This window comes from Papio anubis, chromosome 6 (assembly GCF_008728515.1).
Source record: "Papio anubis isolate 15944 chromosome 6, Panubis1.0, whole genome shotgun sequence".
NCBI classification, from domain to species: Eukaryota; Metazoa; Chordata; class Mammalia; order Primates; family Cercopithecidae; genus Papio; species Papio anubis.
The window spans coordinates 116,744,026-116,767,891 of record NC_044981.1 but is presented as its reverse complement, the minus strand read 5'-3'; the positions used below and the strand labels follow the sequence as shown (position 1 = coordinate 116,767,891).

The following is a 23,866-nucleotide window of genomic DNA, read 5'->3' as shown; positions in this document are numbered from 1 at the left end:
TAAAACAGGAAATTTTCATTAAGTATAGAACTTTAGCTTGGCTGTTTTTTTTCTTTTAGCAGTTTGAAGATGTTCCAATGTCAACTGGTTAAACTATGGAAACACTGAAACATCTCTAAAGGTGAAAAGAAAAATATCTCTATGTAGTCACCAGTTTTATTAGTGCTCCTTTGTAAGTATTAAGTGTTTTATCTCTCAACTTTTTTTATTTCTATTTTTCATTATTTTTCGTTTCCAGCAGTTTGACTATGATGTACCTAGGCAGTATTTTGTTTTTTTCTTTACTTATTCTGCTTAGTGTTTCTTAACTTCTTGAATCTTTAAGTCATTTGTCATACTTTTATCAGTTTTAGAAAATTCTCAGCCATTATCTCTTCAAGCTCCTGTCCTATTCTCTTCCTCTTGAACTTCAATTATAAGTATGCTAGATCTACGAAATTACAAGTATGCTAGATCAAACAACTGTGTCTCAAATCTTTTGCCCTATTTTGCTCTTTTTCTATCTATGCCACTTCAAATTGAGTATTTTCTATTGTACTGTACCTGAATTCATGAATCCTGTTTTTTTCTGTATCTGGTTTCCATTCAATGAGTTTTTGATTTCAGATACTGTATTTTTGCAGTTCTATAATGTCCATTTAATCCTACCGTGTAGATTCCAGTTTGTTTTATCTATGTTGTCCAGTTTTCCTTTTCCTTTCTTTCACATACAGGTTGAGCATTCAAATCCAAAAATCTGTAATCTAGAACACTCTAAAATCATAAACTTTTTGAGTGCTGATGCAATACTCAAAGGAAATACTCACTGGAGCATTTCAAGTTTTGGATTTGAGATTTTCAACCTACATAAAATTGTTGATAGATATTGTTAAAGTGCTTTTAGGAAAAGCTTATATAAATTTATATTTCCATTGGTAATGCATAAAATGCATCTATTCCCTGCCCTTTTTCACCACTGGGGTGTGTAATCATTTAAAATATCTGTGCCTACTTGTTGGCAGAAAATAGCACCCGTGTAATTTGATTTTTCCATCATCATAGATTAAATGCTTTTTCTTTTATTAATAGCCAAATGGATTTTCTTAGGTAGATTATTTATATCCTTAAAATTTTAAAATTTAAAAAATATTTTAACATATAAACAATGACATACAAGATAACTGTCTTTTTATTTTGACTATCATATTTAAAGTATAGAAATCTTACATTTAAAAAACTTATGACCAGGAATGTTGAGACACTTTCCTAAGTGTTATCTTTTTTTTTTTTTTTTTTTTTTTGAGATGGAGTCTCGCCCTGTCCCCTAGGCTGGAGTGCAATGGCGCGATCTCAACTCACTGCAACCTCTGCTTCCTAGGTTCAAGTGACTCTCCTGCCTCAGCCTCCCGAGTAGCTGGGATTACAGGCATGTGCTACCATGCCGGCTAATTTTTTGTATCTTTAGTAGAGATGGGGTTTCACCATGTTGGTCAGCATGGTCTCAAACTCCTTGGCCTCCCAAAGTGCTGAGCCACCACGCCCAGCCTAAGTGTTATCTTCTTAATGTTAGCAATTTGCATGAAACTTTTAAATGTTTTTCTTCTTTTTACCTTTCAGAACAAGTGTTGGTAATCATAACAGTAATAATGATCTTAATAATATTAATAGCAGCAAAAACCTAGAAAGTGCTTAACAGAGCAGAAACTACTCTGGCATTTTACATACATTAATTCACATAATCCTCAAGACAGCCCTATACTATAAAGTAGTGTTGATATCATTCTCATTTTACTGATGATGCGAGGAAAGGTGAATAACTTAAATAAAGTCACATATCTAGAAAATAGTGGAGTCATGATTCAAAATTGGGCTGTCCAGATCCAAAGTCTATCTTCTTAGTCACCATGCTAAATCTATAATGAATGTCTAACTTTTAATATTGTCTGAGATTTACTGATTCACTTAAATATATGTTATGCCAGTTTCCAGAAGAATTCAAATCTATGGCTTGTCCTCACTTGCCCTATCCAAATATTTACTACTATATCTTGCCCCTAGAAGGTTCTCTGTCAACTAGCAAAATATGAATGCCTGCAATAAAATGAAATTATATTTAATCAATGACCCACCAATTCATCAGTGTCCAATATAATACTTAGATCACAACTCAGAACATGTTTTGAATTACACTTAATATTTGAAGTCTACCTTTATTACCATGTACTCTGATTTAGTAGCTTTCCAAACACACTTCACAGTTTCAAATAACAAATTACAAAATATTTTTGTATTTACAAATGAATGCATGTGTATAAATTGTATTATGCCATTTTCACCAAGAGATATGTTGTAATACTTTTACTATTCAAGGCTTTGAACTACAGTCCATTTACATTGTTCTCTACTATACAGTGCATGCCTTCTATATCATCTGCATAATATAATTTCTATAGATACAATATTCTTCTGTGATCTCCGTAGCTATTGTAGAGACATAGTTAGTGTTTGGACTCATATAACACAAAATATTAATTTAAAAAATTTGCACCATTATGAAAGGAGTCACTAAAATCGTTTATGATAATACAGCATAGGAAAAAGTAGCATGTCTTAAAAACAATACCTTCTCCAAATTAGTTAGGTAAAGAAGCTGCCCAAGTTTTTTCTGAAGCTGTGATGTAGCAACAGCTTTATCATTTAGTAGTTTTATTCGGTTTTGTTCTACCTAAAGAAAATAAAAATAAAAACTTCTTTATTCTTTCAGAAAGACAGTTAAATTATATTAAATATGAACAATTCTCCAGTAACAAAAATGTTCTGTTTTTAAAAAAAACCCATTTACATTCTAAAACACAAGTTTTCAAAATGGATACTAGATAATATACTTCAAATGACTTCTTTTTTTTTGCTTCATGAAAGGCACAATTCAGTGCAGAGTTCTTTCAAATAGGAAATGTCCCTGTGTACCTGAAGTTAGATAAAAAATAAACTCAAATTCTATTATGTACCATTTTTTTCAGTAATACATCCATGGAATAAAGAAAAGTTACATGATTTGTTGGTCTGGCCTCAGTGATTTCATGAAATCCAGGAAAGAATTTCTCTGCCCTTCTTTCCTCTGTCCCCCTGGTAGAATACAGCAGACAGAGAAGGAACACTCAAACAAGAATGTATTTTCTCAGAAAAACTTATTCAGAATTCACATTTAAGTGAGATAGTATATAATGAATACATCTAAATTTTTCCAAATTACAGTCTCCAAGCTGTACAGAAAGACTTAAAGCACTAAACAAATAAGGAATAATGAATTATAAGGGAAATAATATCTTTTAATGGAGAATAAAAAAGATTGGTGGAGTACTGTTTTTAAACCTGAGTTACAAAGACAAATTTATTAGAAGGTAAAGTTGTTAATATTAGTTCATCATTAGCAAAAGAAACACTGCAAAAGAAAAGGTTTCAGTTGTTTCTAAGGAAGATTTTTCTAGTTCTGATAAAACTAAGGTAACAGAAAATGTCTAAAAAGTGACTGAGAATATCCATTGGTCTTAATAGCACATATAAGGTTTTAAATTCGAAAACAGATGAACGTGCAACCTGGAGAGAAACAAGATGCACCAAAATGCTAAGCATGTAATAGATACGAAATTGCTCATCTTCAACCATTTTTGATCTACAAAGACAATTTTCTATGGGTCAAATTAAAAATGGAGATTAAATACACACTTATAGTAGAGCTCGGTGCCCTGATTCTGCCTCTTCTATGGGTCTCTGATATCTGTGACATCTGCTTGCTGTTCCCTTTTCTGTGATTTACTTGCCAATTACCTCGTGTGGTTCAATGATATGAAGAACAGGCGGATTAGGCTTTGGCTCCCTAGGATCACGCACTCTTAGTCGTTCTGTAGCCATTGCAAGTTCATCAACAGCAGACACACGATTCCTCAGAGCCATCCAATATTCATGAAGCAACTGAACAGAAAAGACAAACACAGTGGTAAAGCATGTAATTAAAACTGGTTAAAATCACCAAGATGTGCCTTAAGCAAACATCTTCAATGAGATCTCACATTTTTTCGCTATGTGTCTAAAACAAGTAGTTCCTGGGGTCATTTTTAGAATGAAATGTGAATGAAAAAATCTCTATAGGACACTGCCTCTTTAGATTCTCAGGAACAGAATACAAAGATTTCTTGGTAGGACCAAAAATCTTTATAAAGTCCAATTGTAGGCTGCCAGAATCTCTTCTCTGTTTTATTTTTTTAAAATGTTTTTATTATAACATATTTCACATATTCAACTATGTATAAATGGCATGAAGAATACTAAAATATACAATCAAGTACCCACCATCTAATTTAAGAAAGAATAATATGAATTCCTTAGAAAGGCTCTGCGTGTTCTTTCTCAACTGTATCACTCTTTCCTCACATATCCCTCCTTCAATACCTAACCATGGAGCAACCACTATTCTGAATTGTACTTATTCTGCTACACTTTTCACTGCATTTACACTATATGAAACGTACTCTTAATAATTCAGTTATATATGTTTCTGAAATTCACAGAAATGGTATCAATCAGTATGCATTTTTTGACAGGCTCTCTTCACTGACTTTACATTTTCAGGTAGATCTGGTGGATATGCATAGCAGGACCTCATTCAAGTTGCTCTTCTGTGAAAAGGTCTGCAAAGTTATGTACAAAAAAAATGTACCAAGACCTGGGAGAACTGCACAATAAGCTCTCTTCTGGATAAAGGGCATGTGGCCAAACTGAGTCGAAAGGAGGAATACAAGGGAAACTGCACATCGTACATAACACTTCTTCCAAAGCTTACTGTAATTAACTGTGTTAATCTGCTTTGTATTCACAAGAGTAATGTGTGAGAAAAAAATTATTATAAACCAATGATTTCGATGCTATAAAAGTATTCCCCAATTTATGACATATGAACTGATAGTACAAATAACTACCTTTCTGCACAAAAATTTTTATCCTACTTTAAAAAAGTAAGACTTTAAAAAAAAGAAATTGAATAAAAATATGTCATTATAAATAAAACACTTCTTTCCTTCCTTTACCTATCTCACCTGCAAAGCAGTACAATGGATAACTAATCCAAATAAAACAATAATTGAAAATTAATGAATATGAAATCTCAAGTACAGAGTTTTAATATGATGGAATCATTAAAGTACAAATATGAAAGGGCATATTGGTCTTTATTCATTGGAATGGTTTCCAGACTTATAGGATGAGAAGTATTTACTGCGTTCCCCAGTCTTTAAGGTAGTTGGTACTTGCTTCTTATTCACAGAACGAAAACAAAGCTCTAATTTCATACAATAGCAGTGGAAGATCAAGCTAATAATAGAATGAAAACACTTCCATGGCTAAACAAAAAGTTTCATATAAGTTCCAGTTTAATAATGATTTTCTTATAGTAGTTTAATAAATAGAATGTCTTTATTTGAGTATTATGGTATTTGCTATCCTTTATTACAACAATCACATTTTAGGCAAAGATAAATTATGCCACCCCAATCCAAAAAGAAGATTTTAAAAAACTAGAGAGAGAGAAAAAGTAGCAGTCAAAATTGATGTAAAAAAGAAGGAATTTTTAATTTTGGAAGGAAGTTTTAAAATACTATACCTTATATTCCTTCTTCCATGCTTCAAAGAGATCCATTGAAGTGCTTCCTTCATCAACGAATTCAACATCAAACCTATGTGATTTTGCAAATGATAGTATTGCTTTCATAGATCGCTCTGTCTCACTTATTGCCCAGAGACCCCGGGTGGTGGTAGGTGCTCGATCATCCACGAGTCCTTCTTCATCTTCTATCATCTCCTCAAATATTGCAGTCTGGCCTTTGACTCTGAAAACATAACAGAACAAAACAACAGTAACTGCTATCAGTGAGTGAAAAGCACTGTAAATGAGTGATATAGCAAAGCAAATACAGAAGCAGGGTCAGTAACTTCAACAACAACTTTCTTTTTTTTTTATTTATTTTTTTATTTTTTATTTATTTTTATTATTATTATACTTTAAGTTCTAGGGTACATGTGCATAACGTGCAGGTTTGTTACATATGTATACTTGTGCCATGTTGGTGTGCTGCACCCATCAACTTGTCAGCACCCATCAACTCGTCATTTACATCAGGTATAACTCCTAATGCAATCCCTCCCCCCACCCCACGATAGGCCCCGGTGTGTGATGTTCCCCTTCCCGAGTCCAAGTGATCTCATTGTTCAGTTCCCACCTATGAGTGAGAACATGCGGTGTTTGGTTTTCTGTTCTTGTGATAGTTTGCTAAGAATGATGGTTTCCAGATGCATCCATGTCCCTACAAAGGACACAAACTCATCCTTTTTTATGGCTGCATAGTATTTCCATGGTGTATATGTGCCACATTTTCTTCATCCAGTCTGTCACTGATGGACATTTGGGTTGATTCCAAGTCTTTGCTATTGTGAATAGTGCCGCAATAAACATACGTGTGCATGTGTCTTTATAGCAGCATGATTTATAATCCTTTGGGTATATACCCAGTAATGGGATGGCTGGGTCATATGGTACATCTAGTTCTAGATCCTTGAGGAATCACCATACTGTTTTCCATAAAATGTAAGTTCTAAAAGAACATGTTTGGAAGTCTTTGGAAAAAACAAAGCAACCCTGGAAAAGCTGAAAACATCATAAATTTGGCCAGTTTTTTTTTTTTTAATTCTATCATGTAGACTGTAGTAAACAAAAAGACTACTGATTCATTTGCCATAACACAACACAAAAATCTTGTTTTCTTTCTTCACATGCAGAAGTGAACGCTTGGCAAGGAAACATGTGGGGAAAATTTCTATTCTAGACAAGTTATATCTGTTGGAGATGAATGAACAGATTGGATAGAAACATGAAGAAATGTATTATTTACTTCAGTAATAACAGAAACAGATTTGACCTAAAACAGAATAGTAACATAACTGGATGAAAGTGGACACATTTATTATTCTAACAAGCTTCCCTCTGAGAATCCAGGTGTTTGTGACAATGTTTACTTATGGTTTTATTAAAGTAATAACATATTTGATTGTGTCATTCTTTATTCTTGAAGAAGTTATGCCAGACACTATAAGTTCTACCTCGAATAGCAGTAAAATGCTGGTAAAATCTGTATAATTCAAATCCATTGGACTCTAGAGTCTGGGATTTTACCACTCCCCAAAACTGCACCTCAATTAATTATATATTACTACACTAAGAACATTTAGGGGGTAACTTCTGGATAGGTAAAATTGGGCATATTAAACAATCAAAATGCCAAAGGTGTACTCATCAATTTAATTAAAGAAACAATATAATTAAGGTTACTGTGGGGGAAAATATAGTCATATCAAATACTGAGTCTTGAAAAATGTTTCATTTTCTTGACAGGTAATAATCAAATAGAGAACTTACGTGTTGGAAAACAGCTTTGATTCATACTCTGTGAACAATTCATCAGCTTTACAAAAGACACAGCTGAAAAAAAAGATTAACAGAGAAACATTCACAAACATAACCAGCAATCTGATAATTTTAAGGAGAAGCTTAATATTTTAATTTCATTTCTCTTTCTACTAGATACGCCATTTTAGAAAAAAGAAATCACATGGTTTTTCATACCTTGTCCTTGAGATTTAATTTTTTTTTAAATTAGATTGATACATCTCTTTCTACTTCCGTCTCAATTAAAACGAAAAAACCTTTACTATATGAGTCAATTGTTTCTTGTCTAAGAAATCTAACTTAAAGAAATAGTACCATTTCACTGTATGATTTCTTCCATTACCTACCAGTTGAGAGGAAGTCTGGCTGGTCGGAGGTGACAGACTGTTGCAGACTCAATAACATTACGAGATGGAGGTCCCTCCAGGTTTTTTACAGCCTCTCTTACTAGCTTCTGGCATTTATTTAGCTCTTCCATTTGTGTTGTAAGTAAGAACTGAAGACCTCTGCAATCACGGAACCTGATTCCCACACCAGCACCACACACAACACAAAGAAAAGAATAATAGGTCAATTTCCTCAAATTCAGAAAACAGTTGCCAAACAAAGTGTTAAAGAAACTGTTTGCTGTTTGTTTGGTTTTTTTTTTTAACCAGCAACATTTGACTGAGTTTTCCTTCAGTGTATTCAAAGTATAATATTGGGCTGTCTACTGTAAAAGACACCAAAAAAATTTGATAGTCCTGTGATCAGGAACTGAAAAAGAGCAGGAAAAATGTATGTCTCTGTCTCAGATATCTCTGAAAGTGTACGACTGCCACATTCTTCCGTTTTAAGCCTGACTACAGATAGCCCTCCTGACATCCTTGCTCTGTATCAGGTGTCTGCAGGATGAAACATAAAAGCAGAAAATTGGGAAGAAAGAAGAAAAATGGCTAAGAGTTATATTCCTTGGTTGAATATATATGTATGTATATACATTTAATTAAATCTGTAATTATGCACTATATACGAGGCACTTTGCCAAGCACTTTTCCTGTATAATTTCAATAGTTACTAATGTGCTCACATTATGAAGTGTAAAATATTAAAGTAATTAAAGTAACAAAGGTATGTGGTAGTTGTGAGTTAAACCCAATTATAGTACCCATAAAAAAGGCTGCAAAAAAGAAGTATGAATGTGTGTGTATCAGTTTATGAATGGAGAAAAAAAGTCAGTAATAATGAAAAATTAGAAACTAAAAAATACAAGGATTTCTTTGCTTTTAAAGTTATGATAGACACTTTTTCTTCCTGTTTTCTTACTTCTCTGACATAGAAAGCTTGCCAGTTTGTTGCTTGTAGTTGCTGGTTATTTCATTTCGCACTCGCTGAACAAGCTCCTCATCAATAGTAAATTCTATTGCTCTGTGGATCACGTTTAGCCACCAAGGAGAATTAGAATGAATCTGTAAAAAAGGTAGCAGTTAATCAATTATTATTTTTTTTTAGTACTCACAAAGCTTCCGTCACTGGGCAGGGTGGTGTCAAAATTCAAAGTAAGTAATAAATGCTATTCTCAAAAGGACTATCACAGAGGGGAGATGAGTATACATATTCCATGTACAATGCTCGCTTCCTCTTTTGAAAATATAATTAAAGAGAAACCCCTATTTCCTAGCTACTCTGGATAAATGAGAATTTATTGTATGCATTTATATAACAAGGCTGTAACTAAAAAAATTATTAACACCAAATGAAAATTCAATAATCTATATATGTGAAAAGTCACAGGTCTCTTTATCAGCATAAGAAAGCCTTCATTCTAATCTTTAACCAATTGAACTAGATTCTACTTAATGAATAATCCACAATAACAAAATTATATCCCAGAATACTAATAAATAAATTAGAAAGACAAAAATTTGCAACACCTGATTTAAACATTGAAAATAAAAGTGTATTTGTGTAACCTCTTTAGATTTTGCTACTGATTTCATAAAAGTGAAATTTTAGAAATGACAAATGGTATAAATTCTGTAGGAAAAATAACTGTGGTTCTAATGTTTTAATATTTTAAAACATCTCAGAAACAAGATAAAAAGGAGGGTATAGAAGTCTTTACTTTCTTCAAAAGACAACTGTTATACACTCAAGGTCAGAGAAAACCCATGAGTTCAAAAGAAAGAGAACTCAAATAGTTGACTTATTTATGCAACTCAAATAGTTGACTTATTGATCATTCAACCAATAATCATTGCTAACAGTTAAATAAACTTGTATTGTGGGTCAGGCAATGTACTAGGTGCTAGGAATTCCAAGATGTATAAAAAATTCAAGTTTCTCCCCACAAAAAAACCAAAACCCAAAATGATATCTGGAGACAAATACAAGTAAGAAACACTGCACTTTGGCATACCTTTCTTTGAAGCTCATGGATAGTCTGCTGCACAGGATATAAAGCTTGCTGGGCTTCAGCAACTTCTGTATTACACTTGCTCATATAGTGCTCTCGCAGCTGTTTGGCCTGTGTTGAAACACAGAATATAAACTTTCACTCCCAATCCAGAATATAATTCAGTATGATGTTTCAAGAAGAATGGCTCATTTTATATATTTAAAGTTACTTAACTGCATTTAAACATATAAGTACAACTACACTGTAGAGAACATACAAGTCACACTAAAAATTCCTTATATATGGAAGTTAACAAAATGTACCTGTCCAAGTAACAAAATTTAAGAAACACCAAAGACTTGTCTGCCAAATTTTCATTTAAATTATTTTTTTAGTTAGAATAAGCAAAGAGGGGAGAAAAAGAACAGTAATATTTCAAATGATAGGCAAAGCAAAGACACCTTTCTAAAATTTGGCTAATTGAGCTATTAAAATTTCTTAGAGTTACTGCAGTTTAAAAATAATCCTTGAGAATATACAGTAATATAGGTGTTAGGGACTAAATTTTGTTTCCCCAAAATTCATATGCTGAAGTCCTAAGAAAGTAGATTTTAAATGTTCTCACTACACACACACACACACACACACACACACACACACAAATAAAAATAGGTAATTGATATGTTAATTAGTTTGATTTAGCTATTCTTTTTTTTTTTTTAATTACACATTAAGTTCTAGGGTACATGTGCACAACGTGCAGGTTTGTTACATATGTATACATGTGCCATGTATACTGCACCCATTAACTTGTCATTTACATTAGGTATATCTCCTAATGCTATCCCTCCCCCCACCCCATAATAGGCCCCACTGTGTGATGTTCCCCTTCCTGTGTCCAAGTGATCTCATTGTTCAATTCCCACCTATGAGTGAGAACATGCGGTGATTGGTTTTCTGTTCTTGTGATAGTTTGCTGAGAATGATGGTTTCCAGCTGTATCCATGTCTCTACAAAGGACACGAGCTCATCTTTTTTTATGGCTGCATAGTATTCCATGGTGTATATGTGCCACATTTTCTTAATCCAGTCTGTCACTGATGGACATTTGGGTTGATTCCAAGTCTTTGCTATTGTGAATAGTGCCACAATAAACATATGTGTGCATGTGTCTTTATAGCAGCATGATTTATAATCCTTTGGGTATATACCCAGTAACGGGATGGCTGGGTCAAGTGGTATTTCTACACTGTTTTCCACAATAGTTGAACTAGTTTCCAGTACCACCAACAGTGTAAAAGTGTTCCTATTTCTCCACATCCTCTCCAGCACCTGTTGTTTCCTGACTTTTTAATGATTGCCATTCTAACTGGTGTGAGATGGTATCTCATTGTGGTTTTGATTCGCATTTCTCTGATGGCTAGTGATGATGAGCATTTTTTCATGTGTCTGTTGGCTGTATAAATGTCTTCTTTTGAGAAGTGTCTGTTCATATCCTTTGCCCACTTTTTGATGAGGCTGTTTTTTTTCTTGTAAATTTGTTTGAGTTCTTTATAGGTTCTGGATATTAGCCCTTTGTCAGATGAGCAGATTGCAAAAATTTTCTCCCATTCTGTAGGTTGCCTGTTCACTCTGATGGTAGTTTCTTTTGCTGTGCAGAAGCTCTTTAGTTTAATGAGATCCCATTTGTCAATTTTGGCTTTTGTTGTTGTTGCTTTTGGTGTTTTAGACATGAAGTCCTTGCCCATGCCTATGTCCTGAATGGTATTACCTAGGTTTTCTTCTAGATTTAGCCATTCTAGTGTCTACATATATCAAAATATCACTCTCTACTCATAAATATATAAAATTTTTGTTAATTAAAATAGTTTACCAGAGCCCCTCCATCCCCAAAACAACCAGTGCAAAAAGGCTGTGCATATCTCATTTTTTATCTTGTTAACACAAATAAAGGCTCCATTTATAGGCTCAATACATTTCAAACATACCTCTTTTGATTTAGCTCTTTAATGTTTAACAACAGCAAAAATCCCTGGAAGAATCTGCATCATAAGCTATTAACAATTTATAGTAAAATAATTTATAATATCACTCTTCGATGTCATTCTTTTCAAAAACAGGCAACACTTTTTGTAGAGGAAACTTCTTTGAGAGAACTACCACCAAAAATTTGACTTTATTTACCCCCTTAAAAAATACAGAGAAAGGTGGAGAGAGTGCAAAAGTTTGTATATTTACTAAGCTACATCTTTTGTAGATCTGCCATGAGATCAAAGTTTCCTTTTTAAAACTCATTTATTTACATCCCGTTCTGTTGGCTACCAACAGCCATATCTACAACAAACATTTATCACATAACTGCAGGTAGATCAGCAGAGAAGCCAAATAATACATACTGCGCCATTCTCTGCTACCCAAAATCACGACAAAATTTGAAACATCAAAGTAACAGGAAAACGTGATTACATTTATTCATATGTTGTATGTCCTAGGATATATCAACTATATGGAGCATAAAGTTTGGAGAAAATATACTTTCATAGAGATAATGAAAAAAATAATAATTACCTCTTCCTCAAGTCGGCCATCACGCAAGGTAGGCGGTATCCCTGGGTGCTTGGCTATCAACAATTCCATTAAGTTATGGGTAGCATGAAGTCTCTACAAACACATCAAAGGCAATAATTATGACAGTCAATGAAGAAGACTCTGAAGAGAACCTAATATTAATATGGCACACAGAACAGTAACACCACATTAAGACCATATCACTGAATACTTTTCCTATAAAACAATCTGGGTACTACTACTTTGTTTTCTTTACTCAAGAGCAGGGTGTTAAGGTCTAGGACCTGCCTTTTGTAACCTTTATCCATGCAGAATATAAGATTTATATTTAATTCTTCCTCTCCCTCCACTTTTTCATACGTTCCTCTAAATATCCACTCTGGTACTTGTGAACATGTTAGTCAGTCCCAAGGTCAATATTCTGAATGGTAATGACATCTTACCTGGGACTCAAACCTAAACTTGCCAAAATTAATAAACCCATGCTCACTTCCTATTTAGCTACACAGCCTTGTTTATATGAGTCAATGACAGATCCAAGAAGTCAATGACAGATCCCAGGGAAGTGTTATAATTAATATATCCAAATCTCCCTAATGACCTCTAAAAATTATCATTAGATAGGTTTTATTGCTTAGTTCCTTTTCTTTTTAATGAAAACCATGTGAATATGTTGATATTCATATGCAAAAGTGATAAAACTGACCTACTCTTGGAAGTACAAGTACTCTGAGCTATTTTTAAATGTAGCTTATATAGACTTACCTTGTCAGGCTTGTGCCCAAAACGTCCCTGAATGGAATAGAATAGTAGTTGATTCTCAAATAGTGTACACACAAATCACCTAAAATGCTTATTGAGAAGACTGAATCCCAAGTTTCATCCAGTGATTATGACTGTTTGTTACCATTTATCCTCTTAAACGTTCAGAAAAATTATTTTGTTAAAAAAGCAAACAGAATACATATGACGAAACTGTTTAGTCTTTACTTACTTGAAGTGAATCAGTTTTGAGTTTTCCTTTGTGTTCCTCCGAGGAGCGCAACACTTCTCTGTACAATTCTGCTGCCAAGGCATACTCACCTAAAGAATTAAAATGTATTTAAAGTATGAGAGTCACATATTTAGCTCCCAATGTCATCTAGTTGTCCATTATTTAAGAATACTGTAAAAATAAAATGTAATGATTATACCTATTTTTTTAATAAAGAAATCTGACTTGGTATTAATATGATTGCCCAAGTTTTAAAAAAGGCTGAGTACAGTTCCTTTTTTAATTCCATGGAATATAATGTTCTTATATTACATTTGTAATGTTTTAAAATTATACTGAAATATGTTTATAATCAAACCTGTCTGTAATGTTTTGAGATTATGCTACTGGATAAACTTTTAATTTAGACAAAAACATTTCCTCTTGCTGAAGTTAAAGGGTGTCAATCACTAGTCATTATGATGTTTGAAATTAAGGAAAAACTTAAGGTAATTATAGATTTTTTTATAAAAAAATTTAAGACACTCGACCAACCTACACATAATGATCAGAAAAATATACTATTCTTGGTAGCTATTATTGTTCTTGGTATTAGGCCAAATAATTTGCAATTAAAAACCTCATGTCAGAAACTTAGGGATCTCACCGCTACTTCTGGTCACACAAATCAGTTAGTCTGAGATGTACGCTGTTTTCTACTATTCATAATTAGCACCTCATTCAAATAAAGCAATTCAAAAAGTATCGATTAAAGCACAGGCTGGCAAAGTATGGCCCACGGGTCATTTCTACCCTCTGCCTATCTGTTGGGCCCATCAGCTTAGAATGAATTTTACATTTTTAAATAGTTGAAAAAAATTAAAAAAAAAAAATTTCTTGACATGTGAAAATTAAATTTCAAGGTCCATAAATAGTTTTATTAGAACCCAGCTCTACTCATTTGTTTTTGTACTGCCTGTGGCTGCTGTTGTACTACAACAGTCAAGCTGATAGTTGCGCAGAGATCTTATGGCTTGCAATGCCTATGTATTATCTACTTCTTTATATAGAAAGTTTGATGATACCTCAATAAAATAAGAGATGAACATTTTTAATGGCTTGAATAATAGAATCTATCTTAATTGCTGCTTGGAAAATTCAAAACAGGTAAATTATAAATACTACCAAAGCAAAAATCTAACAGTGGCAAAACCATGCAATCAAATACCAAAAAAAGGTACACAGATGTTCTAGCTCTTATTTGCTGAGCAAGTTTTTTTCCTAAGTATCACATATACTTCTTTTTAAAAAAAAACTTCAAGCTGGTTTGATGAATATCATATAATTAGGACCATGTTCATAGTTACAATGAGATATATATATATATACATATGCAAACCTTTGTAAATTTTGAAGTCGTTTCTTTTTTTAGCTCATATGTAAGTTTATACACATATCTTAATTTTGGTAAAACATACATAAAATTTACCATCTCAGCCCTTTTTAAAGTGTGTAGTTCAGTGGCATTATGCATATTCAGTGTTGTGCAAAATACCTAATTTAAAAGAAATTTTTGGAACAATAGCTTTTATACTATTGCTTTACATCTAGTTCTATTAGTTAGCTAATACAAAGTTTTCTAAAACACACATTATCAAAGAACTGTAGTCAGCCAACTTCTATTCCCTTTAAATAAGCGAGATTATTTTCACAATAATAAAGTTACATTATAACGCAGGCATTAACATTCAGTTATCTTCACAGTGAGTTCTTTTTTAGTTAAGAGTCTTGATGAAAGCTTTTCAAATGACATTATGAATTCTATCAGTATTTATACTATCATTTATAGAGAATAATTCATTTAACAATTTTCTCTTCATAATTACCATACCTTTTAAAGAAGGTATAGTGATTAGACTATAGTGTGAAGCAGCTGAATTTGACCTATTCACTATAATACCTGGTTTTTCATGTTTATTTTTAAAAAGACATGCTTTCTGAGGAAGACACAAAAATACCCATATTCAATGTTATAAAGGTTTAAGTCAAATTTGGAAATACCCATTCTTAGCCACTTGATGGCGCTAACATTTCTGAGTAAACTGTAGTGGATTTGATATTGTCAAGTTAATTTTCTCCAAAAATCATCTGCAGAAAACACAATGTTCAAAATTGGAATAATAAAATGTGTTTAATACCAGTCAAGGAGAATCTCAGAATATGAATTAATGTATCACACGTATTTATTTACATATAAGCAAGTATTTTTAGAGTTTGAAATTAATTTTAGATTTCTTTGAGAAGTCAGACCTTCACTGTCTGATCTTCACATTAGAAGAATCTAATTTATGTAAGTTATATATGTAATGTTACTTTAAAAAATGAATATTGTTTAACACATCACTATGAAGTTAATAAAAACTAAAAGCAGCAAATCTATTACAATTAAGTAGAAAATTACAATTAGGCTGGGCGCGGTGGCTCAAGCCTGTAATCCTAGCACTTTGGGAGGCCGAGATGGGTGGATCATGAGGTCAGGAGATCGAGACCATCCTGGCTAACACGGTGAAACTCCATCTCTACTAAAAAAAATACAAAAAACTAGCTGGGCGAGGTGGCAGGCGCCTGTAGTCCCAGCTACTTGGTAGGCTGAGGCAGGAGAATGGCGTAAACTGAGGAGGCGGAGCTTGCAGTGAGCTGAGATCCTGCCACAGAACTCCAGCCTGGGCGACAGAGCGAGACTTCGTCTCAAAAAAAAAAAAAAAAAAAAAAGTAAATTACAATTAAATTCAGAAGGAATATATCCTTTATTAATGGACTTTCTGGTGGGGGATTTCTCTTAATAATAAACAGTACACTGCTAGCTAAATTGAGGACTTTCTAGGGAATACCCTACAGGGGAGATTTGCCCACAAAGTTACATGTACTATATGTGAACAATTTAACAGGAATATATAATAATATGCCTTTTTCTATTAAATATTGATAACAGAATTTACATTGTGAGTAGGTTGAAAGTGGTAAGAATCCGAGGTAACCTTCATATTACCATAATCAATAACATCATTCTTCATCTCTATGTTTTTATAAAGTTTTCAATGTGCTTCGACATTTTTTATTAAGAACAATAGTTGAGGTAAGTAAAGCACCTGTATATTTTATTGACAAAGACACCGAAGTTCGGAAATTTTGAGCAATATACACCATTTCACAGGGTTCCAACTGCAGCATATAAGAAGGCCCATCCTATTCAGTTCTTGTCTAGAGCTATTTCTACTAAGCTTCTGAGAATCCTTATAACTCTATCCAAGTATCTAGCACAATAAGAGATACAGAGATACTTGCCATTTCTGGTTCTATTATGCTAAAGAGCTAACAACTACAGACAGGCTTCTCAAAGAGGCTTAATATTTCCTTATATTCTACAAAAAGCAAACATTTCTTTGGGCAACTGATTTCTTTGTACTTCATTTGCTCTTGTTCTAAATTTCTTAAGGTAGCAGTTGAAGTCTCCAATATGAAACTTTTTTCTTTTCTAGTACATGTTTAATGCTATGAATTTCTTTTTAATAACTGATTTGCTATACCCCACAAATTTTGGTATTTCATTTTTATTCACTTCAAAGTATCTCCTACTTTTCCTTTTATTTTTTAACCCAAAGGTTTAGAAGTGTGTTTTAATTTCAAAGTATTTGGGGACTTTCCAATTATCCTTCTGTTATTGGCATCTACCACTCTGGCCACAGAATACACTCTGTAGGCATGAATCCTCTGAAATTTACTGCCTTGTTTTACAGACCAGAATATGCCATATCTGCATACACATTTAACATGTACTTGAAAACAATGTATATTCCTCTTTCGTTGGGTAGTCAATAAACACTGATTAGGTCAACTGGTTGACAGCAGTGTCTGAGCTATGTATGCCCTCACTTATTTTTTACTTATTCTATACATAACTGAGAGAGGGATGTAGAAATCTCTGACATTACACACTTGTTTATTTCTCATTATAATTCTATCAGTTTTTAGTATTTATTTTGAAACTCTTGTTTTAGATACATTTAGAATTTTTTTCTCTAGTGATAAAGTAACACCCTTTATCCTCGGTAATATTCTTTGCTCTGAAATCTACTTTAGAAGCTCCAGTGGTACAATCAGTTAGCAGGCAGTATTAATAAGAAATCTATTTTACTTGACAGAAATATAGTGGCTTTATCTTTCTTTTGATTAGTGTTAACGTATCTTTTTTCATCCTCTTACATTTGCATCTTTAAATATAAAGTGGGTTTCTTATAGAGAACACATTGATGGTTATTGTTTTTAATCCAGTCTGACAATCCAGGCCTCTTAATTGGGCTATTCAGACCATTACAGTTTACGTGACCACTGATAAGCTTGTGTTTAAATCTACCATCTTGCTGTTTGTTTTCTAATCATCTCATTTGTTTTTTGAATCCTTTTTTACTTTTTGCTTTTTTTTTTGATTGAAGATTTATTTATTATTATTATTTATTTTTTTGAGATGGAGTCCCGCTCTGTAGCCCAGGCTGGGGTGCACTGGTGCAATCTTGGCTCACTGCAACCTCCACCTCCAGGGTTCAAGCGATTCTCCTGTCTCAGCCTCCCAAGTAACTGGGACTACAGGCTCATGCCACCATGCCCAGCTAATTTTTGTACTTTTAGTAGAGACGGGGTTTCACCATGTTGGCCAGGATAGTCTCTATCTCCTAAGCTCATGATCTGCCCGCCTTGGCTTCCCAAAGTGCTGGGATTATAGGCACGAACCACCGCGCCCGGCTGATTTTTTATTTTTTTACTTTTATCTATTCTTTTGGATTATTACCTCTAACTCCTTGTTGTATTTTGAAGTGGTGGCTGTGGGGTGCACATTCTTTGCCTTGTCACAGTCTACCTTCATATAATACCTCTTTATATACAGGATAATAATCTTACAATATTATACATCCATGTCTCCCCACAAAGACTTTGTATTATTGCTTTTGTACACTGTACATTTACATCATATAAAACCCACAATATATTTCTTCCTTTTTTTTTTTTCTTTTTTCCTTTGGGGACTCTACACATTTATATCAGGTCATGTGAAGCAGTCCACAACCTCACTGATGCGTTTTTCAAAATTTTCAGTATTCTTCATTTGCTTTTCATGTTGGAGAGTTTCTATCGCTATTCTATACTCTGACTTTATTGATTTTTTTCTTAGGCGGTGTCTAATTTATTTATTAAGTCAATTTTCTATATTAGACATTGAAATTTTGATTTCCAGAAGTTTCAATGTTTTCAGTGTTTCTACTTAACACGTTTCATCTTAACTCTTGAACCTACGGAATACAGTTTTAATGTTTCTCATATTTATATGGAATGGAAAGGTGTATCCACATGGAGCTTATTAAAAGTGCCAGTTATATAACTTTGCTTCCAGCCAAGATAGAGTAACAGAGAATGGATTTACTCTCTTTCCTGTAAAAACTATAGTAACAGGCAAAATACGTGAAATGACAGTTTGTAAGATATTAGACTTAACGCAAAAAGAGTGATCCATGACAGATGGAGAAGTCACTAATATTCATCCATGTAGATATGTAAATATAAGATGCTCTTTCTAACCTGCTTTAATTTTGTGCATAATATATAACACTATAACTTTACACATATACATTTTGTGTCTGTGTGGGAGGGTGTGTGTGTACTTGTCACTCTCTGTAAGAATTTAAGGTCTGCAAGATCAGAGTTACTTTATTTACCATATCATCGTTACCTAGATGAGGTGTGGCACACAAATATTTGCTGAAAAAATGATCCGACAAACAATACTATTTTTAAATCAATGAACAATATCCCTTTAATGTGTCAAAATTTAACCATTTTTCTATTTCTAATTATTTTGACTAGTTGTTTACTATTACACTATTAAAGACTAAGATTAACAACTTAAATACAAATCTGTGTATCCTCATTTCCTCAAAAAAGAACTAAAAATGGAAATGTTTGGTTAAATCATATGTAACCTTCAAAGCTTTTTGAGACGTTCTATGAAACTGCTCTCTATTAAGTTGAACCTATTTAAACTATATTCAGTAGTGTGTGAGAGTATCTTTTTGGGAGGGATTTTGATTCTATAATTAACTTTACTCAGGAAGTGTTTGGAAGAATCAGAGATAACAAAGCAATCACCTTCTACCTTTAATAATATGAATGCCCGCTAAGCCATTGAGAGCACAAACTAGCTGTCGATGTGCTTCTTCACATTCAGTTCCACATTTCTTCTGCAGAGATGTCAGCAGCTCTTCCATTGTCATGGTGCTAAAAGAAAAGGTAGACTGTTGAAAACCAGAAAGAAAATCCCAAGTGTTACTCCAGTGGGAGTGTTATATCACAAATGATCAAGAGTATGAGACTCTTGCAGTTTTTGTGATATCTCTAGCATTTCTTTTTTGCTTCCATTTTTACCATTATTTTTTCCCATGTAAGTACCTTTATTTGATCACATCATTCTTTAAATTTTTCCCATTTCAGTAAAGGTAGAATGAAAATAGAAAAATCTTCCTCAAGAACAAAGTACAACATGATATATTTAAACATTACAAATATTAAAATGTAAGACTGACTCTGAATCCCAGCACTGCAACTTAATTAGAAAACCTCTGAGCCTGAATATTTTTTTAATTAGTAAAAAATGAAGATCCTCAAAGGTTAAATGCCATTCCACTGAAAGGTTGTCTAACCTTAACCATTCACATATAAATTGTTTTTGGACTCTAACTGTACATAGTAATGTGTACATATACCTTTTGAAATTTACCATGTTCACTTCACAGTTTAGAAATCTGTAATTTTCATCATTTCCCTTATTTGTCTATAACCTGCTTAAAAGCAAAGACAAAATTGAATCCTCTTTCTATCTCTTATAGCCAAAGGCCAGTTCCTGAGTTGCAGTCTGATTCACAAAAACTTTCTGGGACAACAGAGTATTATGAACACAAATTTCTTAATGTTCTCAGAATGAATAATCAGAGAGATAGAAAACATTTAATGGTAATCTAATTCCTTGATGTGGGAACTATGAAATAAAGAGCAAAAGCCTTTCATATCTGGAGTACAGCCAAAACCCTAAATAACAAAATAATAATTTTTAAAAAACCTCAACAATAATCCTAATTTTAAAAGAAATGTTCAAGGCCAGGTGTGGTGGTTCACGCCTGTCATCCCAACAGTTTGGGAGGGTGAGACAGGAGGACTGCTTGGGGCCAGGTGTTCAGGATCAGCTCAGGCAACATAGCAAGGCCCTGTCTCTACAAAAACATAAAACAGGCCGGGCGTGGTGGCTCATGCCTGTAATCTCAGCACTTTGGGAGGCTGAGCGGGGTGGATTACCTGGAGGTCAGGAGTTCAAGACCAGCCAGACCAACATGATGAAACCCCACGTCTACTAAAATTACAAAATTAGCTGGGCATGGTGGCACATGTCTGTAATCCCTGCTACTTGCAAGGGTGGGGCAGGAGAATCGCTGGAACCCAAGACGCGGAGATTGCAGTGAGCTGAGATTGTGCCACTGCACTCTAGCCTGGGCAACAAGAGTGAAACTCCATCTCAAAAAATAAAATAAAATAAAATAAAATAAAATAAAATAAAATAAAATAAAATAATTAGCTGGCTGTAGTAGTGTGTACTTGTAGTCTTAGCTACTTAGAGGCTGGGGCAGGAGGATCACTTGAGCCCAGGAATTTGAGGCTGTCACTGTGAGCTATGATCACATCACTGCACTCCAGCCTGGGAAAGAGAGTGAGACACTGTCTCAAAAAAAAAAAAAAAAAAAAAAAACCAAACCTACTGCAAAAGAGAAAAGCTGAAAACCATGAAAATAATTTTGATATAATTCTCTGTTGCAAATGAGGTTCCACACCAAAGAAAACCCTCCACACCATTAAAAATAACTGACAACTCAGTTACACGTCTCTGAATGAAACTATGGGCCAGAAATATTGTCTATTATGATATATCAACTGCAATATAAAAAAGTTGATAATAAAACCTTTTTTGGAGTGGCAAGAACTCCCCACGAACAGCCTGTGGGTGACAGCAGGCCTGTCTGAGCCTCAGCAATGGATACAGGATAGAGGTGACAGTCCTTCTGTCCAGGCTGCTGAGCTTCAGAGCCCAGTCAGAAATCTTCCTGAGTTTTACCACCGCATCCTGGCAGCACACCTCATGCTGACGGTGATAGAAATGCCTTTCCACTGGAGAAAAGTGGAGCCAGTGTATTTCTTCGGTTTGTGGTGGTATTTGGATCTGTAAAAAGGAGCAGAAAAAAAAAAAAGATGTCACCTAAAAATTTAACTTTCTATCCCAGTTGTTTCTTTTCTCTTATAGTACCTGTATCAATAAAAACTTATTGTACTGACTTGGTCAATTACATCTTTCTTTGCAGACCTCCACAGTATCTTGGCAATAAAGCTGTAGAGATGCTGAGGATTCTTCTTGCAGTAAGGCCGATAGAGAAGTCGAACCCACCAGTGTTTGACACAGTAAGGTTCAATACCAAGAAAGACCACTAACCCAAAAAGATCTGAAAAGAAAAAAATAAGTACATTGAGAATAACTCTATTACTTCATTACTAGTTTGCAGAAGTGTTTCTACAGACATTACACGCACACAGAACTTTCCATGAATTAAAATACAGGCTGTATAGGCTCTTAAATCTGAAATTCAATTCCAATTCCATTTATATTTATTGAGCATCTATTCTGCCCTAGGTTTTGTGCTAGGTTCTAAAATAATGTTAGGTTTATAGAATCATTCATTACACAAAGCTTATACTTAATTCAAAAATCTGAAATTTCTATCAGAAGTTAAACCAAAAAACCACTCAACTGAATGTACTTGGTAAGACATACGTAAGAAATACCATGCTCTGAAACCAATAGACGCAAGATTTGCTGGATTGGAAAAAAGAATTTCTAATCACACAGATGACATGAAGAATATCTTCTGATGCAATATTCCTCATATCCTTTATCTAATAATTCTCCTAGAAAAGAAGGCTAAGAGAGTAATAAAAATATAGATAAGATTTACTTACACAGTGATATTCATAGCAACAATATGTAGAAAAATGACTCAAATAAATAAATTATGGTAATCCCATAAAATAGAACTATTTTTCTTTTCTGATTCAGCATGCCTTGTATTTGTTAGCTTTAGAGCATGGGACTTCTTGTATATCTCTTTACTGGGCACACTCAATTTTATATTCTATTCCCCTCCACCCGCCCACTTAACAAACCCTAAACAGTTTTCCATATATTTATCTGTAAGGAGTTAAGAAAAACTGCTTTGGATATGATGTTAAGTGGGAAAAAAAAAAGGAATATAAAATTGTGCAGGCAGAATAAGCTCAAATACATAAACATCTACATAGAAAAGATTCGATGTGGTTTTGTCTTCAAATGAAGACTATGAGTGTAATTTTGTTAATTCTTTTTTTTTTTTTTTTTTTTTTTTGAGACAAAGTCTTGCTGTTGCCCAGGCTGGACTGCAGTGGCACCATCTTAGCTCACTGCAGCCTCAACCTCCTGGGCTCAGTGATCCTACCTCAGCCTCCCGAGTAGCTGAGATCATAGGTGTGTGCCACCATGCCTGGCTACTTTTTTTTATTTTCTGTAGAGAGAGGGTTTCCCTATGCTGCCCAGACTGATCTTGAACTCCTGGGCTCAAGTTATCCTCCCACCTCAGCCTCCCAAAGTGCTAGAATTACAGGTGTGAGCCACCATGTCCAGCTTGTAATTTTATTTATACTTTTATGTACAGTTCAAGCTTTTCCACAATGGGCATATATTCTCTTCAGAAGCCATAAAATAATAATACAAATATCCTTCCCACACCTACAACACTTATTCTGAAGATGATCAACAAATCTTTAGATTGAATTAAGTTACGTTGATGGTTGCTGGGAGTTAGCAACATCTGAAAGAACCAATGCATCACTGCTATACAAAGGTTCACAGATTTATATTTTCAGCTCAAATCAATTCAATTGCTATATGCTACCTCTTCTTTGAGGTCCCAAAGCCATCTCAAACTCAACTTGCTGAAATCTCAAATTCATAATCTTTTTGCACACGTGCTTCTTTTTTTTCTTTTTTCTTTTTTTTTTTTTTTTTGAGATGGAGTCTGGCTCTGTCGCCCAGGCTGGAGTACAGTGGCCGGATCTCAGCTCACTGCAAGCTCCGCCTCCCAGGTTTACGCCATTCTCCTGCCTCAGCCTCCCGAGTAGCTGGGACTACAGGCGCCCGCCACCTCGCCCGGCTAGTTTTTTTGTATTTTTTAGTAGAGACGGGGTTTCACCGTGTTCGCCAGGATGGTCTCGATCTCCTGACCTCGTGATCCGCCCGTCTCGGCCTCCCAAAGTGCTGGGATTACAGGCTTGAGCCACCGCGCCCGGCCATGAT

General features: G+C 34.1%; 1 protein-coding gene across 3 annotated transcripts in view; it reads right to left on the bottom strand.

Moving 5' to 3' along the window:
• The window catches only part of SHPRH (SNF2 histone linker PHD RING helicase), an 88,468-nt gene extending 65,554 nt beyond the window's left edge, over positions 1-22,914 (bottom strand). Inside the window, exons 1-12 of one of the 3 annotated variants that reach the window (XM_031667362.1) lie at positions 21,820-22,914; positions 21,450-21,706; positions 19,598-19,719; positions 13,414-13,502; positions 12,420-12,512; positions 9,873-9,980; positions 8,780-8,922; positions 7,822-7,995; positions 7,445-7,507; positions 5,636-5,861; positions 3,808-3,951; positions 2,603-2,704 (exon numbers count right to left, since the gene is read on the bottom strand). In XM_031667362.1, coding sequence (XP_031523222.1) covers positions 2,603-2,704; positions 3,808-3,951; positions 5,636-5,861; positions 7,445-7,507; positions 7,822-7,995; positions 8,780-8,922; positions 9,873-9,980; positions 12,420-12,512; positions 13,414-13,502; positions 19,598-19,715 — 1,260 coding nt within the window. In that variant the 5' untranslated portion in view covers positions 19,716-19,719; positions 21,450-21,706; positions 21,820-22,914. Of the gene's footprint in view, positions 1-2,602; positions 2,705-3,807; positions 3,952-5,635; positions 5,862-7,444; positions 7,508-7,821; positions 7,996-8,779; positions 8,923-9,872; positions 9,981-12,419; positions 12,513-13,413; positions 13,503-19,590; positions 19,720-21,449; positions 21,707-21,819 lie in introns of those variants that run through there. The other 2 variants (XM_031667361.1, XM_031667363.1) reach the window with 2 other exon arrangements.
• Positions 22,915-23,866: the final 952 nt, after the last annotated feature.